This window comes from Anopheles gambiae, chromosome 3 (genome assembly GCF_943734735.2).
Source record: "Anopheles gambiae chromosome 3, idAnoGambNW_F1_1, whole genome shotgun sequence".
Classification (NCBI taxonomy): domain Eukaryota; kingdom Metazoa; phylum Arthropoda; class Insecta; order Diptera; family Culicidae; genus Anopheles; species Anopheles gambiae.
The window spans coordinates 49648418-49668299 of record NC_064602.1 but is presented as its reverse complement, the minus strand read 5'-3'; the positions used below and the strand labels follow the sequence as shown (position 1 = coordinate 49668299).

General features: G+C 43.8%; 3 protein-coding genes across 4 annotated transcripts in view; all 3 read left to right on the top strand.

The window, feature by feature from the left end:
• The first annotated feature begins 186 nt into the window (after nt 1-186).
• LOC4578279 (radial spoke head 1 homolog) lies at nt 187-2228 on the top strand. The gene is made up of 2 exons (XM_001238146.3): nt 187-473; nt 545-2228. The coding sequence occupies exons 1-2, from the start codon at nt 312-314 to the stop codon at nt 1208-1210; spliced, it is 828 nt and encodes a 275-aa protein (XP_001238147.2). The 5' UTR covers nt 187-311; the 3' UTR covers nt 1211-2228.
• LOC1279619 (ribonucleoside-diphosphate reductase large subunit) lies at nt 2146-5543 on the top strand. The gene is made up of 4 exons (XM_061658562.1): nt 2146-2288; nt 2373-2461; nt 2614-2791; nt 3136-5543. Exons 1-4 carry the CDS (start codon nt 2249-2251, stop codon nt 5391-5393), a joined length of 2565 nt encoding a protein of 854 aa, XP_061514546.1. The 5' UTR covers nt 2146-2248; the 3' UTR covers nt 5394-5543.
• Nucleotides 5544-7774: 2231 nt separating this feature from the next.
• The window catches only part of LOC1279618 (protein gustavus), a 109628-nt gene continuing 97520 nt past the window's right edge, over nt 7775-19882 (top strand). The window contains exon 1 of one of the 2 annotated variants that reach the window (XM_061652998.1): nt 7775-7918. The gene's annotated coding sequence lies outside the window, so the exon portion shown is untranslated. Of the gene's footprint in view, nt 7919-8025; nt 8170-19882 lie in introns of those variants that run through there. The other variant, XM_061652997.1, reaches the window with a different exon arrangement.

The window sequence follows — 19882 nt, the reverse complement described above, 5'->3', positions numbered from 1 at the left end:
AGAAAGATCAACAATATTCGTACTACTAAGCGAGAAATATAATGAAAAGTTATTTTTTTGGTGCTTACCTTTTTTATGTAAGTTATTTGAAATATTTTATGTAAGTGTTTTCATTTAAAAAGTACAGATAAAACATTCAATTTATTTAAAAGCATGTCTAAATCTATCTTGTGGTGACAATGCGGTCTTGTCATGCCTAGATGCTCGAATGCTCGACCCTGTGAATCGAAGCAGTAAAACGTACGCCAAGGTGTTAATACACATTGCATCTAGTTATCGCTGGCACATCATTCTTTAAGTAACGCTGCAAAATGAGCGTGTTCGAACCGGACTGTGGCAATTTTGAAGGGCCTGATGAGTTGGTATTGAATCTTCAAGACATTGCAGCGATACCGAAGCTATCGTCAGAGCTGGTTGATAATGGATCAGTTTATAGCGAGAAAAAGGATGAAAGCTGTGAAGTAAAAATAAAGGTATGGGACTAAACATTTAAATTCAAAGCTATCGAAATAATTATCATTTAATACTTATATTTTCCTTCCAGCACTATGAAGGACCAAGAAACAGCAAGAATGAACCGTGCGGTAATGGCTTTGCAAAATTTACCAACGGTGATCATTATGAAGGATCGTTCCGAAAAGGAGTATTTTCCGGACAGCAGGGCGTATTGCGACAAAGAACGGGTCATCGTTACGTCGGCGCTTTCCGTAAAGGTCTTCGAGAAGGACGTGGCATACAAACTTATCCAGATTGTTCCACCTATAATGGCGACTGGTTGAGGGGAGTGCGTCATGGGTACGGTGTATACGTGTACTCGAACAAGGATGTTTACGAGGGAAACTGGTGCATGGACAAAAAGCATGGCATAGGAGTGTACACATTTGCCGAAAACGGACTACGTCTGCGCGGATCCTGGAGCGAAGGACATTTGGCTGGTCCGGTGGAGGTATTGTTTGGCAGCATCCGCTACCATGGCACGTGGGATGGAACGGTGTTATCAGATGCTCACGATAGTGTTTTTAACATTGCGTCGAAGTATTTGCTGCGAGGAATTATTAAGTCTGGATCATTTGATGAGTACGTGTGGACACCCAGTGTGATAGAGCGGTACAATTTTGCTCACCTCCCATTAGAACCGCTCCCAGCCCCTATCCCAATGATGGAATGCCATCAGTGCGATAGTTCTGATGATTCAACAACGGATGCATGATCAATGATTGCTAACACAATAGCTTGTGATTGAAGGTGAAATTTGAAGTCATACAAAAACAAACACATTTTCGCTTTTTTGGTACGAAACTTATTGTTAGTCTTGCTTATGCATTTTTTTTATTTATATCATTTGGATTTTACATTAAAAACAACAACGAATTCATTTCAATTATTCTTTTTGCTGTGTGATCGATCACTAGAGCATTTATTATCAAGTCACGTATGTTGTCAAGTCTTTCATTTAACACCCTATAGATGGTATACATACATTGTTACTAGCTGCTAACACCGACGTATTCGTGCAATATAAAAACGTAAAACTTTATAAAAAAAAGCTTCATTTTCTTGAAATTTAAGGCTATCTACGTGACGAAATGTGGAATAATTTGACCCATCAAAAACAAATTATGCCGTGTTCGTCATGACGAACGATCACTGGAAGATATGACAAATATGTTCATCCACAAGGTGTTATGGGTGAAGTGATTAGTGAGAACTGGCACTTATAAACATTATTTTTTGATACTTTTAAACTATTTTGCGGAAAAGGGTAATTTCAGAAAATAACATCTAGCAATTTATCATTAAACACCGAATTAACAACTGACATAACTGTCATTTTTGAAATGATTACAGTAGAGGCAATGCTGACCGTATTTGACAAAGTTTTATTGCCTTCCGAAATTGTTTAACAGCCTAAAAGTTTGCTAGGCTCCGGCTTTTGTATTTCTGCCATCTGTATGATTGCAATAATGGCTAAATAGATTGTAATGGCTTAATACAATCACACAGTAGGTGCTCAAACGTACCAACAACATAGTGTGGAATGCAGCCAACATTGTGTGTTGTGTGGTCGGCCGCCATCGACGTCAACATAGTGTCAGCGTAAAAGTGCGCCAAAAGATTCGCTTCGTTCATTGTTTTCCCTTGTGCATTGGCGATCAGACGGAACTTTTGTGCGGTGAATTTAAGTGTTTTACAGTTTTGTGATTAGTATTTTATTAGTTTTGTTGAGTGCTATATTTTACCCCTCAAGATGGTTCTAAAGCCAAACAAGATGTATGTCTTCAAGCGTGGTAAGTGCTGTTCTACAAAGTTCTGCCCGAACTAGTCAATTGGTACACGATTCTTTAATTGTCTTGTCCTTTGTCCCAATTAAGATGGCCGGAAGGAGGAAGTGCATCTGGACAAAATCACGTCAAGGATACAGAAGCTTTGCTATGGGCTGAACATGGATTTCGTCGATCCGGTAAGTTGGTAATCGGGCGAATGAATTCGGCACGGGTGGCTCCCACTGTCACCCCCGGAAGTGAGTCGGTTCAAGCGGAAAACCTCGTTCTAAGCCAGCTTGACGTTTCCGGTTGAATTATACCGTAACTTTCCCTTTTCTTTCCGGTGCAGGTTGCTATAACATTGCGTGTAATCAATGGGCTCTACTCAGGTGTAACGACGCAGGAGCTTGACAATCTAGCCGCCGAAACGGCAGCCACCCTAACGACTGATCATGCCGACTACGCGATTTTGGCTGCTCGGCTGGCCGTTTCCAACCTGCACAAGGAAACAAAGAAACAATTTTCTGGTAAGTGAATGAATTTCCCTACGAAATGTATCGTAGGATAAGCACTTCTACCATTGCGTCCGTGCTGCGCTGTGACAGCTGTGCGTCCATTTGATGCGGGTGCTGTGTAAGGGTCTGTACAGGAATATTCCTGTACTCCTTTTCGACCGTTACAAAGTGTGACGTCACACGGCTCGCGTGATGATGGAATGATTGTTTTCCTTAACAGGCGGAACTATTTATTCTTGTGTTACTTTTAGGTTAATGCAGTGTTGTCTATTACTTTTTCATTTAACTTAATGTACATCCTGTTAAACGTTACATTACATCTTATGTGTTGGATTTTCTTTTACTCTTTCTTACAGAGGTTATGCATGATCTGTACATGATGGAGAACGAGTTTCTGAAAACGAAATCTCCCATGATCTCGGACTTTCATTACAAGGTGATAATGGATAACGCCGACCGGCTGAACTCGGCCATCATTTACGATCGCGACTTCGGGTACAACTATTTCGGCTTTAAAACCTTGGAACGATCATACTTGCTGAAGATCAAGGGAAAAATCGTCGAGCGCCCCCAGCACATGCTGATGCGCGTTGCTATTGGCATCCATGGCGAGGACATCGATGCAGCAATCGAGACCTACAATCTGCTGTCCGAGCGTTACTTTACCCACGCCTCGCCAACTATGTTTGCGGCGGCCACGCAGCGTCCCCAGCTTTCGTCCTGCTTCCTGTTGACCATGTCCGAAGATAGCATTGAGGGCATCTACGACACGCTGAAGCAGTGTGCCCTAATTTCAAAGTCGGCCGGTGGCATCGGACTGAACGTGCACTGTATCCGCGCGAAGGGAACGTACATCTCCGGTACGAACGGGATTTCGAACGGTCTGGTGCCGATGCTGCGCGTCTACAACAATACGGCACGGTACGTCGATCAGGGTGGCAACAAGCGGCCTGGAGCATTCGCCATCTATCTCGAGCCGTGGCATGGCGATATATTCGAGTTTCTCGATCTGAAGAAAAACACCGGCAAGGAGGAGGTCCGCGCACGGGACATGTTTTACGCACTGTGGATACCGGACCTGTTCATGCAGCGTGTGGAGGCGAACGAAATGTGGAGCCTGATGTGCCCGCACGATTGTCCCGGGCTATCGGACACCTGGGGCGAAGAGTTCGAGAAGCTGTACACGGGGTACGAGAAAGAGGGTCGCTTTATGCGGCAGGTGAAGGCGCAGGATCTGTGGTTTGCGATCATCGAATCGCAGGTGGAAACCGGCGTACCGTACATGCTGTACAAGGATGCTTGCAATCGTAAAAGTAACCAGCAGAATATCGGCACCATCAAATGTTCCAACTTGTGCACTGAGATTGTGGAGTACTCGTCGAAGGATGAGGTAGCGGTATGCAATCTGGCCTCGATCGCCTTGAACATGTTTGTAAAGCAAGACAAAACGTATGACTTTGCAAAGCTGAAGGAAGTTGCTAAGACAGTAACGCGCAATCTGAACAAAATCATTGATGTCAATTACTATCCCGTGCCGGAGGCTAAGCGCTCCAATATGCGCCACAGGCCGATCGGGATCGGCGTGCAGGGCATGGCCGATGCGTTCATCCTGATGCGCTATCCGTACGAAAGCGAAGAGGCTCAAAAGCTAAATCAGCAAATATTCGAAACCATCTACTACGGCGCGCTGGAAGCGAGCTGTGAGTTGGCCGCTCGAGATGGTCCGTACGAGACGTACGAGGGCAGTCCGGTGAGCAAGGGCATTCTGCAGTACGAGATGTGGAACAAGGAACCGACGGATCTGTGGAACTGGGCCGAGTTGAAGGAAAAGATCGCCAAGCACGGTATCCGGAATTCGCTGCTGTTGGCCCCGATGCCGACGGCTTCCACGGCACAAATTCTCGGCAACAATGAATCGTTCGAGCCGTACACGTCGAACGTTTACAATAGGCGCGTGCTGTCGGGTGAGTTCCAGGTGGTGAACCATCATCTTCTGCAGGATTTGACCAACATGGGTCTGTGGGATCTCGACATGAAGAACGAAATTCTGTCCAACAATGGATCGATCCAAAAGATTGCGGCTATACCGCAGGAAATTCGCGACCTGTACAAAACGGTATGGGAGATCTCGGTGAAAACGTGCATCAAAATGGCCGCAGATCGTGGCGCGTTTATCGATCAGTCGCAATCGTTCAACATTCACGTCGCGGAGCCAAACTATGGCAAGCTAACGTCGATCCATTTCTACGGCTGGAAGATGGGGTTGAAAACTGGCATGTACTATCTACGAACCAAGCCGGCCGTAAATGCGATCCAGTTTACGGTGGACAAGACGAAGCTGCAAAACGGTAACGAGTCGAACGTCAGTCGCATGTCGAATGGTGTGGGCGAAGGTACGCCACCGCGGGCCGGGCAGATGCGTCGTTCGATGCTGAACGGAAGTACCAGTACGCCAATGCGGGGTGGCGAACACCACGACTCTAATGGAGCATCGGAACAGCAGCAGCAGCAGCAAACGCAAGAGAATGGTTCATTTGCGGAAAGAAACCGTAGAATGGCGGAGATGGTATGCTCGCTGGAAAACAAAGACGAGTGCATGATGTGTGGATCGTAGGTGGGAAGTGTAACACTTATTTATGATAAGATTTGCTGTCATCCATTTTTATGTCTTATTCGCACATTATGTGTTCTTTTTTTTGTTAAGTTAAGAGCTAGATAAATGGTTTAAAATAAACTTACAACTTTTCTGATATGCATTATTATACATCTTTGCGAATCTTTAATGAACAGTAGATAAGCATGAGTCACATACATTTAATAATAATAATCGCGGCACCATTAACATTTATGGACATTTCGCTAGGTTTTGTCGAAAGAAAAACGATGGTAATCTTGTGTGTGTGTGTGTGTGTGTGTGTGTGTGTCCATGTGCTGTTTTTTTAGGTGTGCAAAATGTTAACGGTAATCGATGCCAAAGCAAGCAAAAACATTATACACAACGTTTCGTGTCCTTGGATCAATGGTAAGAGGTATTGGAAATTCTATTTATTCGCTGAGAAAGTTCCGCATCTCTTCATTGAATCAGTCACCGAAATTTGCTATGTACACTGAAAAACGATGAATGAATTAAGATAAATGATGATTGAAAATACACATTATCAACTGAAAAGAGAAAATAATTCGTAAACAAGAAATACACGAAGTCGAAATTCAAAATCCGCGATGTGAGAGGCTCTTTAACTCCTTTTGAAATGTACGTATTGATATCAAAATAATCGAATGAATTCTTATTTTCTACGACGGAACGGTTTCACAGTTAGTGATACCACTATTACAGGGTTTCCCATGATTTATTGGTTGGTTCCCATCAATTTTTGGTGGGTTCCCATATTTTTTTGGTGTGCTCTCACGATTTTTTGGTCGTTTCCTAGAATTTTTTGGTCCAATTGTATTGATATCCAATCGGAAAATACCAATAAATTATGGGAACGAACCAAAAATCTATGGGATACGCTAAAAAAATCGTGGGAACGCACCAAAAAATCATGGAAACTGACCAATAAATCGTGGGAAACCCTGTATCGCACAATTAGAATTTGCCCCGAGTTTGACACCCTTGCTGCTGTACAACAACACACCTAACGGAAGAAAGCTTGAAAGCTCATTCGCAAGAAGCAGCACAGAAAAGCATAACTCTCAACATTGATGTTCACACGCACACATGCACAGTGTAAAAAACAGTTTTCCAGCTGTTCGACAAAGAGAGCCATTCAAAGGTGAGATAATTCTCTCGCTCTTTTGCAAAACTGTCTGTCTCTCTCATTCTCTCAGTTCCGGGCCTATCGTCGAATGGAAAAGGGGCTATTCCGTGCTAGTCGAGATATGCGTTCGTTCGAGAAATAAAAGAAGTTTGCTCAGTAAGTGGTTAGCATTTTTTCTTTCACTGAATTTCTGGCTTAGGTTATTGTAAGTGGCAAGATGTGCATTTTTTAGACCCATAACATTACATCAACAAATGATTATCCACTCATGAAACTGGAACTGTTTTCACTCCGGGCGACTATGGGCTTCGAACGACGAGATCCGTTCGCCGCGGTTGTCAGAAGGCGCTCACTTGGCGCTCAGTTTTAAAATAACGTACCATTGAGAGACCGTAAGAAGCGCGTGAAAGAATGAGTTCTATCTGTCGGGGTCGAACGTTCCCGTTTGTATGGGGAGAAATCCGCGAGGTTTTCGCCGCGAATTTGGAACGAATGTTGTTTTCAATGTAACGTTTTGCTTTAAATTTTGCTTTAAATGATTGAAGTAAATTGAACTTAGAGGTATTAAACATTTTGAAAATGTTTTGTGATCTATTTCTAATAAAAAAAAGTTTTGAAAATGTATCTAAAAAACATAATATATATCGGAATATAAATAAACATACCAATATCTTAAAAGGTTAGGTTAAAGGTTAAAAGGTTAGGTTAAAGGGTAAAGGTTAAATTTAATGTTTTTCACATAAATTTGTTACATTGCTGAAAACTTTATAGAAAAATATCGCAAAACATTTTCACCATGTAAATAACGTTTATAACTCTTTAAAATAAAATCAATCAGTATTTTTATACATTTTTATAAAGTAAATCCAATCCTGTCGTCCCTCCTTAATTTGAACTAAGTTAAATTCAAATTTCAAGAAAATGAGTAAAGCTGCCTTATAATTGATTACAAATCATCCAATAATGATGTAACGAATGAAATCCAATACCAACGGCAAAAAAGATCAAAATTCAAAACTTTACCATCCTTGAACCGTAGATATAAACGTCTTTAAATGCTTGACAGTTGTATCTCATGATTCTCATTCTCTCATGAGCTTCGAACGGATTTCGTCGTTCGAAGCCGGTACTCGCCCCGACTGTCGGTCCCTTTCCATTTCTCGATTGCCACTCTACGACAAGTAGTTCGGAATATCGCCGCGCAAGTCTCCCGTGTGGCAAAGCGGCACGGAGGTGGCACAAGCTTCTCTTCTGGTTCCAACCAGCTGAAGGGTTTGCGGTGCACGCTCGTCCGAGGTAGCTTTTTCCGTTCAGGCTTGTGCTGACGTTCGCCGGCGTTTTCAGTTCGTTCGTGTAAAGAGGTCGTGTCCCATTCCTGGTAAGTGTTGTCTCGTCGCTGTGCGTTTAGAGCATATTGTTTCCGATTGCTTCGCACGGTGCACAGCAGACAGCCGGAGGTTGGCGGTCGTGATCGTGATCGAAGGAGGGGCTGTGTTGCAGAAGTGCAAAAATTGTTCCAGTGTGCGGTGTAGTGCAATACATCTGCTGTGGCTCTGTGCCTGTGGAGTTGTTGTTCTTGTTGTTGTTGTTCTTGTTTTTGTTGTTGTTGTTGCGTATAGCTAACAGAAGGTAAAACGAAAACTCTTGGCTGCCTTGGATTGGAATGTGATTGATAGGGCCGGGAGTGTGTTTGTGCGTGTGTGTGCGTCATGGTTAGATGTGTGTGGAAATTTGCAGGGAAATAAACATCCTAAGTAGGGATTTTCATATGGTTTAGTTCTTTCTTATGTGAATTGAGAGTAAGAGGAAGCATTAAAAAAAGTGAAGCAATTAGTGAAACCTGGTTGTGCTAATGCAAGTTGGTGTGCATTTTAAAGATAAAAAACAAACATTCATCGACTGAAAAGTGAATAAGGGATTTGCATTTTTGATAAGAAGTATGTTGTTAAAGCTGAAAAACAACAGTGAAGCGACCGAAGCACCAATAAGAAATAGGTAAAAAATAGGATGCGAAGGTAAGGAAGGAAGACGGATAGGGGTAAATGCAATTCCATCGAATGTTTCCTACACTGACACGGTTGGCTTCGACCTTACAAGCTTGTTAGATATAATGATAACAGCACCAGCATCTCCTTCTCTCGTACAGCGAAACGGTGCGAGCGAGAGAGCGGGAGAGCCAGAACATAATGGCCAGGGAGTAATACCCACAGGAAAATGAGCATGCCGGCATATTTATTGCACGGGTTCGGGGTTCGCTATGGTCGGATGGTATGGAACCGCGCAAGGGCCAAAGAAAAGGGAATATGGGCGAAGCGTTGGCGGTGGTGTACACCCACCACGGAATATGGCACAGCGGGCCCACGCGGGCCACGCGAGTCCTGAAAGTACCTACTTTCCTTTCGTTGCTGCATTACAAACAACTGCGATGGGGTGGCCTGCTTTTTTTGCCCGTCGGTTCGATTTGCCTCTCTCGCCCTGCCCGCTCTTCCCCTGTGGGACCGGTGCTACGCTGACCGGAGAAGCCGGAGATTGGAGAAGTTTGTCCCACTTTCTTTCTCTCCATCGCTCGCTTGCCTGGGCGCGACGGGAAGGTTTTGGTTTTCTTTCGCTTATTTTGTGCTTCGACCGCTCTTCGACGGTGTTTGCTTGCAGGTCGGTTTTTATGTTTGCGGGTTTGTGCACTATTAAGAGCGGGACGACTGCGACTGGTCCGTGCTGGTCGTCCCCACTGCCCGGAGGCCTACCGTTCGAGCGCTATCGAGTGATTTTGCGTTGCTGAGTCGTCAATTTGTCCTTCGCAACACACGTGCTCCTAGTAGGCCTTGCAGTTTACGTGCAATAATTTGATCTTCTTGCAGCGTTTTTTTTCTCCCTTCCGTTTGATGAACATGTCAATGGCCATATGCAGTGCAAGTAGCGCGCACAATCATTGATGGCGAGGCCAGAAAGTGGCCACAGCAAAATTGTGCGCCTCGCCGTCCAAGGGCAAGCGGCGCGTATGCAAATCTCCTATTGGATTGATGTTGTGTTCGATGCAGCCAGAAGGTCAAGGCTTACGGGTTTGATCAACCGCGGGCGATCAAAGGTTTTCAGGAGCAGCTAATTTTGTCGCCAGTGTAACCCGGTGTGGTATGGATTATGTGTGCATTTGAATCGAATTTGGACGAGTGCAGGTTTAATTTGGTGATTAATTTGCGTTTAATTTTTGTGTGCCTTTTTTGAGGTGTCTGTCCTGCGAATATAGCAACGCACCTATAGCAACTTTTTTCTCTCTGGTAATTTGGGCCAGCACTGAAGCATAACCATATACACACACACCGGTTCCACACGCCGCTGAGGTGAAACTTTTATTATGCAAACAAATCAATAGTTTGTTGGTGGTTTATGTTTTGCTTCACCGTAGCGTCGTACTTCCGCCATCAGCGCACACACGTTCTAGGTGGCATCACCGCGATCACGAGGAAATGCTGTTGGTTTTTGCCAATCGACCACGCTTGCCAATGCACTTGAACTACTGGCCTCATTCGGCCGTTGTGTGTGCTCTGTGTGTTCGTTTTGCGGTACGGAAGAAGGAGCTATTTTAGGGTTCACTCGTAGACGGCTCGCTGTTATCCGAGATTGGGTTTCGATTCCCATCTTTTCCCTTTCGGGCTTCGTTGATAGATCGGTGTAGTTTCCCGCTGAAGCCCAAGTCACACAGAAACAATGGGCAAAAGGCAAGTATATTTAACTATCTGAAGTTTTTTTTATGTCTGCGCTTCCTGAACTGCCTAGCCCACGGAACTGAACAATCGGTTAGTTAGCGCCAAATCTCCCCCACCTCGCCAACATCTTTGCGTTGGCCATCAAATGCAGTCCAGCATAAACGTGCTAAATGCTTCGGCTAAGTAGAAAGCTATATTTGCAGCCTCTGCCAACAGCCCGCCAGCCAGCCCTATTGCTCCACTTTGTGGGTGCAGACGTTGTTTGGGTGTTTCGATGGATATCCGCCATGGCAAATGGTAGGCTGTATGGCTGTTTTGCTAATAAACCAAATGCCCCCAAATGTCACGTTCGCGGTGAAAGTGATCCATTCCAGAAAAGTAAGCTTTCGCTCGTTCGTATGGCGTATGCTGGGCTAGGAGTAAGGTTCAAAGGTTAGATTGATAATAAAAAAATGTGCGCTTCAAGGCGCTCACTAAGTGAGATAACCATTCGAAGTAAAGCACGACCTGCTTTCCCTTGGCTCGCGATTTGGTTGAGGAAAGAGTTTACTGTATCGCGTTTGGTATGAACTAAATTGAAAGTTCCTAAAACTTGGATCAATTAGTAATGGGACACTTTGTTTCGGTGATACTGCCGATGTCGATGGAAAAAAAACATCCTTTTATGCTTTCATGGCTGCATCTTAAATACTATAAATACTTGGTACTTCGGGTTTAAGAGGAACTATCAGAAGTTAGCACAAACAACACTACCAAAAATTCGCAATAAAACTATATTTTCCAAAAAAACTAGTGGTGGTCAGTGTTCAGTAGTGAAATCTGTCACCTCTAATCAGCAAATTGACTGAAATATTAGTTTATTTTATTTATTATGTTGGCCAAATGCATCCAATTGTCAAGAGACATGAACATTCTCAAAAGAAAAACTAAAAAGTGTTCTTAAAGTGGTCTTAATTGAGTCCAACTTCTGGTTTAATTGATAAATTGAGCAAACTATTCCAATGTCGACTAAATTAGATTCTTTAAACAAACACAACATACATTGTCAAAATGAAAGATTAACTGAACTTTTTGGTCAAAACCACGATCATGAAATTGAAAAATAGAGACCCAAGCTGCTTTCTTCTTCTGTTTGGCGTAAAGACCTATGCGGTCTTGCCGGCCTGTAAGACCTTCTACGAGAATTAGTTGTACCACGCCTGCGGATTAGTCTGTCCTTGCTACGAGGGGACGGTCCATATGAGGCATGAACCCTTGATGGGCATATTATTAAGTCGTGCGAGTTGACTACTGTACCACAGGATTCTCGGGGCATCCCATTCTTTATATGCAACAAACAAAAAACATATTAATACCGTAGTCTAATGAATCATACTAGGCAATCGTACTAGGAGGCCCATCGAAAAGAAAAGGTACCGCGATAAGCAAGCAATTCTTGTCACAAGCGCATGAGTGTAAGTAGTGAACTCGTGCTGGCCAGTCCAACAGATCGGCAACAGTGGGTCCTGTTTGACCTTTGTAGCCTGAAAGAATGCTAATCTCTTACTGGTTTTTACTGGAATGACTGGGAATTGGAGGGAAGATTGTTTAAAATAGCATATGAGCAGCCAATATCAGTCAAAGACGATTGCGTTCACATGTACATGTTCACCTACATTAACAACTGTGTAGCCTTAGACAACAGGTTGCGCTTTGGTTTTTATTAAAAGTTATTCAAAGAGTTTTAACAAGATCAAATGTGAAATCATAATTATCTTTAAGCTGTGAATGGCACGGTATTTTACAAATTTGAAGCGACCAATGAGATGCTCCGTCGCAATCGCAGCATATTTAATTATGCTCAACGTTACAGCCAAATCTAAGGAATGTTTCAATTTGATGTAATGAAACATTCCACTCAAATGCCTTGGCGCACAAGGCACAAGACTTTACATTTCAATGTCTTGGTTTTTTATTATTCTTGCAGTATACACAACGCCATACACAAATGCCTCATTGTGGCAATGAACATTGAATTAAACAACTTTATATGCTTCCTGTTGAAGGCCCCACACATAGGAAAGTGGTTGGAGAAATGGATGGAGATAATTTAACCTTCTTAAAGACAATTATTTAGTTCATCACAAAGTTCATCTTCTGCGGTTATAATCGTATCGGTAGTAGCTGCATACGAACGATAGTCGAACGATTTGGAATCCGTTTGTAAAGTTTCGGCAACGGTCAAGAAACCTTGACATTACGGGAACGAATGTTTAAAAAAAAAAAGACAAACAAAACTCGTCGCTCATCAGACACGACACGACCAGCAATCGCATGAAGTGAAAGGAAATCCATAAATTGGTGTCTGTTTGAGTATGTGTGGCGTGGATTTATGTATGGTTTAGTTGATTTTTGTAGTTTTTGAACAAAAATTAAGAGCTTTAAGCAACTATTGAACAGAAACGGGTTTAATGTGTTTACAAAAATGCCAGATGAACTGTCCTGTTTCACTGGAACAGTTCTAAATTATTGTCTTCAAAATCCTAATTGGCCCTGATACCATGGGAACATTGGATCATTTTGTGGACAAAAGGGAAGATTCAATTCATGTGGGGGGAAGTAATCAATTAACGATTAGCTTTGGTATCGGGTGGTATGAAATATTCATGACAAGCATCGGGAGCCATTAGATGTTATTAAAAGATTTAGCTCCGAAGCTAATAGACAAACTCCTTTAAAACTTCGACAACATCCATCGATCGTAAGGACAGTATAGTACGACCTCTACTGACAGTATAGTTCAACGCGTTCTACAGGCGATTGATCCCCAAAGGGATCCTTATTACCTCTGACGCCGCCCTCCCCCGTGCTTGTCCATTCGTCCTTCGCCAATTTAGCGTACACTTCGCATATTGTACGCATGTACTCGTTTACAGTGTGCATGTGTTTGTGCATTTGTTTTGCCCTACTGGCCGTATAAGTGACCGTAGCGACCCAAATTACGATCCGCTCTGTCCGCACCCTCGGTAAAACTACGGGCTTTGCTGCGGAGGGATGTGTCTTTACTACCTTTCACTTTTGCGACCCGGCCGGGTGTCGGTTGCGGTGCAATTTGCGATGTACTGTCACCGACGTCACTGGCAGCCATGCGGTGCGCGGTGGTCGCTTCGGCCGGGAGCGGTAAGAAGGGCCGGTACCTTCCAGTAGAGCCGGGTGGGACCGATGCGAGATGGCCCAATTTTCGCTTTCGTTTACGGTATGGTTTCGTCCGAAATAAGCGCTCGGATGTTGATTGCATCACTAGCCCCCTAACCGCGTACTGTACGATATGAGATGGCTTATCGGAAAGATTTTTCTCCCGTGGAAGGAACATCGGTTGTGGGGTTTCGTGCATAGAATCAGTTCAATTCGAAACGATAGTTTTGCGCGCAGTTTAGTTTTAAAGGTGAAGAGCTACAACCTAAGCTAAACGCTGTTTTAATGTAAAGGCGTCACTCACTTTTCACCGCAACTCAGTGCAGTGGGCGCACGGGACCGGATTAGAATTTGCTTGCGGTGGCCCTCGTTTATACTAGGAACTCGTTCTGCGACTTTACCTCGTTGGTACGGTTGGTGGGGGCTAAACGGCAACAGCAACATATTTGATTGCGTTTCGGTTCGCTGTGCCAAATGGCATTTGCGCAAATAGTTGGCCGCAGTTCTTGCGCGCTTGCATACTTCCATAGATGGCGTTTGGTGGATTGCGTGAGAAGACACTGAAATGGATCGTTTGGCAATATTTGTGGGGCTTTGCTGGAAGTAGTACTACAGTGGCGGGTTGGAAATATTTTAACCGTAAAATGTGCGTTTCTAGTGGTTTGGAAAGCAGCCGTCAACACTAACGAATGGAAACTTACTCTAAATACTAAGCTTGTAGTCTTAAAACTGTCACTGGATTGTAAGGCGTTTGAATACGTTTTGAATTTGTCCTGCATTCTGCATGCTTTGGTGCATTTATTATTCCCACTGTGCACTGCCTTTCGTTATGATATCACAGTCAATGCACAATGGCAGTGCCCTCGATCAGCTAACGAAGGGTTAATTTATTCGCGCTGCAAAGAGATGATTCACCGAGTGAAGATGCTTATGAATAGATGCTTATGAACAGAAGCACTGACCTTGCTCGCATTATTACGGATGACTACTGCTAAGGACGCATAAGCATGACCACTTTGTATGGTTGTGTATGTGTCAACAGGAGCGACACTGGGGAGAAAAATTAAAAATAATAGAAAAAATAGCTTTAGTTTCCTAATACTACACATCATATCTCTCTATCTATAAAAATAAGTATAAAATTTATTGCTTAATTCATATAACATACAAATCAACAACACTAATCAATGAAACTAAATACGCCTTAAGATATTACAATTAGTTACAAATGCATATTCAAGTATTGAAAGATGCGGGTATGATAAGTTAATTATCTCGCTATATTTCATCCTTGTCAGTCAGATGATCTGATCCGAATAAAACCATCAAGAGGCGTGTCTCTCGGTGTAGGAAAACGGTTTCCGACACGTTTCGGAACCACGTGTGAGTTTTGAATTGAAGAATGTCAAGGACGTCGACCATCCGACGACGCCGGAAAAGGAAGCTGAATTGATTTAAATACAAATTTAGAAACATTCCGACACATGTTTGGTCTGATGTTTTTTTTATATGATAATGCCGGTTATGATTTGAAACACTTCCAACTAATTAGGTTTGCTGTTTCAATTCCAATTAAATTGCAATGGACAATCGAATGGATCATTGAACATGATCCAAAACACATGAAACAAGCAATACGCTGGAGAAATACGAAAGGACGAACAAGACAAAGCGTATCTAGAGGTGATCCTTCGTTACAGCCAAATGGTCAGGTTGGGAATCAAACCATGTCGAGTATAGTACAGTCGACACGTCTACGGTTGGGCTAAGTATAAAACGCGAATCTAATAGTGCTCCATGTTTCCTAGGTGGCCTTTCATATATTCTATATTTATCTTATATTTAAGCTTAATTTATCACTTTGCTTTTTGACATAAAACTCTACAAGCATTTTTGTTAATAGAATTTGGCTCTTTGGATGCAAAATTTGCAGGCTCTTATTCATGCACTATTTTTGAGGGATCTGTGTCATCTGTGCTTTCTCAACAGGGGTGCAATACTGGTATGCTATTCAGAGGCAATACTAAAAAGCTCCACGAAAGTTGAGACACGTTGCGTTAAGCTTCGTGTGAGGGTAGTTGCGATCGATATAGCTGCGTTGAGCAATTTCTAAAGCCTCAAGCTGCGTTCAAAGATCGATCAAGAAGTTGTACGCAATGGAGGTCCACCGGGTCGATAAACATCAATGATCTTGCATCTACCCGGTTGCTGCCCGGACGAGCGCCCCGTACCGATCGTGCATAGTAGAACATGACACAAATTCTCGGCCACACCAATGCGGTGCATGCGCTTGTGCAAGCAAGCCACCGTAGCGAAACTAGCGTCTTGTAAAATTGGCAATCGGTTTCCTCTCGAATCTCCGCGCCAGCCATGGATTGGGCCGATGTTACAGTAAGACTTAGATAGACGAGAAAGGAAGGAGACGGTCGTACAGCATGGACATGCGATCGGAACAAGTTTTCGATAGCCTTTTGCCAATCCCTTTCCTCCCCAACCCTTACATGCGATGGCGAAGCATGTTGCGGCGGAGATGCTGGGTGCGAGCTTGCCATGTGGCCACCACACCGGTTCTAAAAGTAACTCGCTCCAAGGAGCAACGCACCCCCGAACTGAAACGTTCACTCGTCTGACACCAAATCCTACAGACGAATTTCGTCACGAAGCGTACGATCGCAACGCACTGCCACTACTGTGGCGCGTTTGGAGCTTTTGTGACCGAACTGCAGCGCCAGCCTGCCGGACTAGGTGCATGATCTTCAACGAGAGCTGCGCTCGTGTGTGGTTTCGGCTGTGGGGAGAGCCGTCTTCGAGAGTCAACTGCACTTCGTCACTGCGCCAAGTCGCTAAACTGAGCGCGTGAACCGACCCACTCGCAATCGCGCGGCAAGGGAGAAAGACGTGTCCACCGAGCTGCAAGCTTACTGGCAATTGTCGGTGCGCCACGCTCGATAAGTGGGTCACGGTGGCGCTCGAATCAGTGTCGGCCACACACTGTTGGTGACTTCGTTTAGAATTATGCATCGGCGGCTGGATGTACCGGACGATGTACCGGTGGGACGCCGGCACTGTGTGCAATCGCCACTTGACGGAGGACTCGGGCAGTGTGCGACGGAGGAGGCGCGTAATGCGTGCAGTGTAGTGGTTTGATTACAAATTGAGATTTCATTGGTCAATTGCGTTAACGATACGCAGAATGTTGGGTGGTGTGCGAGCCAGTCCTTCCTCTCGTGAGCGCAGCAATGAATTGCAATCAAGTTTAAGTTTCAGTAATTTGCAAACACGATAATACAAAAATCTTCTTTACTTAAACGTAAGTCGCCATCGCATTACTTCTATCATTGTACCAAAGATTGACTTTTTTTTAACAATTGCTGATGTGGCAGAAAAAAGTGTGCGCTGAACCAGTTGGTGCAGCGAAAGTAGGTTAAGTAGGAGTGTTTGTACAACGAAACGAGGCATGTTTTTGTAACCTCAGGGGCACGGAGTCTGGCGATCTTTGCTTTACTGGAACGTCTGCTTCCCATGTAGGTGACATCGAAACGTTGAGTCATTGAGCAGATTAAAACACGCTAATGAGCGGGGTAACTGTTTTCTTATTTTCTCGATGAAAGGCTTCATTGCGTACATGGTTGCAATCGCACACACAGCATAAAGGAAAGCCAAGAATTAAATATAGTCATGATAAATTAATATATTATTTAGAATATACCATGTTCATTAAGATACGTTCAGGTGTGGTTTGAACTATTATTTCATCATATATCAGCGATGAGGGATTCATACATCTCCGAAATTCATAAATTTCTGAAGATTCATTCATGAATGTTTATAGATTTACAATTTTCAAGATATTGAATTTACGAGAACACGTGCTACAGTGCTCTCTGGAACCCACCCACGACTTCGATCCGACTCTGGCTATTGTTAGTGCGATTCCGACTTCGGCAAAATCGGAATCACTAGTTCCGCCCGGTAATGAAGTCGTCTGGAGTAGGAGTCGTGTGGAGATGGCTGGAGTCGGGCGAAGTCGGAGTTGCCCGTAGTTGGAGTCGTCCAGAGTTGTCGGAAGATAGCAGGAGTCGGAGTCGGAGATGAAATGCCTTACCAAAAAACATTGAAACGGCCGACTCCGGTGGACTCCAGACAACCCCGACTCCGGTCGACTACAGACGGCGTCGACTCTAGGTTCGGCCGGTTAACATCCAATCCTGGGTTCATGCAGATGCTTTCAAGCCTCACACCGTCCCCCCGTAGCTAGGATTGACTATTCGGCTGCGTGGTACTTGCTAAGAAGTCTCGAAAGTCTGTATTGGCTGCCATGACCACGTAGGTCATTACGACAAGAAGAATAAGAAGAAGCTTAAGTTCGATGAATCTTTGTTAGTTTTTTCAAGCTTCATTTGAAACATGCATTCAAATTCATGAATCTGAATTAGATACATAAAACACTTGCTTGAATATCGTTTGAAACATTAAACTTCCTCGATGAGAGAACTGTTTCCTATTGCCTGCAAAGCCTACATAAGGTCGGAATGATTACGTACATTGGGGATATCAAATCTTTTGAGTGTGCTGGCCACGTTGGTTGAAAAAACATGATTTGGAGATAATTATTATTTACAATCAATTAATGACTGTTCAAATTTCAGTTGAAAACAAAAAAAAAAAATAATTAAACACGTTGTTGAAATTGAAATTTCGTTGAAAAGAAGATTTCACTAAGAGAAATAAAATTTTCACCAATTTCACTAGGAGCTTTATGAACCTTTTTTTCTCTAATTCAATGCTACTAGCATTGTCGGTGTTGGTATGATTAATCCTCACTGATCGGACTGGTTTTTAATCTTTAACTAGTATACCCAAAAACAGGATAGCCGCATTGTAGGTACGGTTCAATCGAGATTAGAACCAATGACGGGCTCGTAATTAATTAAACCAAGCACTAGTAGCTACCTTCATTCAATAGAATTCCGTCGAAGCCACGTCACTTAAATCCTGCCAAGCAAATGTGTCATTCCATGCGCTAGAACACGGGTCAGTAGAAGCTAAAATTGGGTGAAAAAATGTTACCCCTCGTTAGGTTAATCGAAAACCTTCACTCAGCAGATGCGAAACACTTGATGCTGTGTCGCAAAGGTGCTACTGTTGGAGGCAAAAATTAGTATGCCGCGATGTCAATGTCAACACGTTCACGCGATCGCAAATAGCAACGGAGACGATCGCGAGCTCCGAGTCAAACCGCGCTCGTTGCGCTGTACGTTTTGGGGTTGGTTTCCTTGAGATTGAAGTTCAGTCATAAATCGGTATTTACGCACACAACCACATATCATCTGAAAGACTTGACTGGCCCAGCCGGGCATACACATACAGTCAGTAATAATGCTCCGTCGGTGGGTAGGTTCCGTTTGTGCACAGCGGAAACTCGCCACCCCACCTTGTGACACACTGCTAATGTAACGCAAGGCGTGCGTTCGCATTGCGTACGAAAGAATTATCTGCGTTCTGTTCGTTGTTCCGAGTCGTTTGTTTCATACACAAACGTCGTTAGGCATACTCAAATGATCGCTTTGCCAGAAGTGTGTGTGCTGGTGCACACACTTTTCGAAAGCTTTGCGGCAAATTGGTTGTGCCGATAGTCCCAAGCAATGCTAGGACGAAAGGTACGCCGGCGAGCTTGGATAGGCGCACAATTGACAATTACCAACACATTGCATATCCCGCCGGATGGGCTGGATGGACTTACCTGCCGGAGTGGAGAGGTGGTGGGTACAAACATCATCACGCTTTTAAGTACGTGCCTAAAGGGGGCTCGGGCTGACGTTCGGTGGAAGCCTAGGTAGGGTTAGTATATGCGCGCCCGTTTGTATGCGTGTGTGTGTGTGGTGTGGAGGTTAGTGTATTATGGACACATAGTCACAACACTTCACCCAGCGGCGCGTACTGGTGGTGGCCTTGTCAAAGCGCTAGGTTGTCATTTTTCAAGCCAACACGGCTGAAAGTGTCACGTTTCCTGCCCCATCCTCCGATTTTCGCACGCCACCCGGCTTTCGCGGCGAATTGAGTTTGTCTCTCGCTTTGTAAAAAGGTAGCATTACCTCTTTCAATGCTTGCCGAATGAAAAGCATTCCGCGATGCACCGCCATACTCACACAGTTGCACCACCCAGAGGGCCTACACAATTAACCTTCCTCCGGCGTGAGCCGCGCTTGCCCGGGGCAGTTTCATCTTGGCAGTGAATCAGTTCTTACTTTGCAATATAATGGTGGACAAGCCTTTTTATTTTCAGTCGGTTTTTTCCAAATTGTATTGAGTCATTTTACTTTTAATCATGAGGTTTTTTTTGGTGCATCTTCAACAACTTCAACACTTTGGTTCCTGCTGTTATGTTTTGTTATGAAGAGAGCTTTGCTTTTGTTTCACAAATATATCGGATGAAACGAGAATTGAATATCCGACAAACTAAA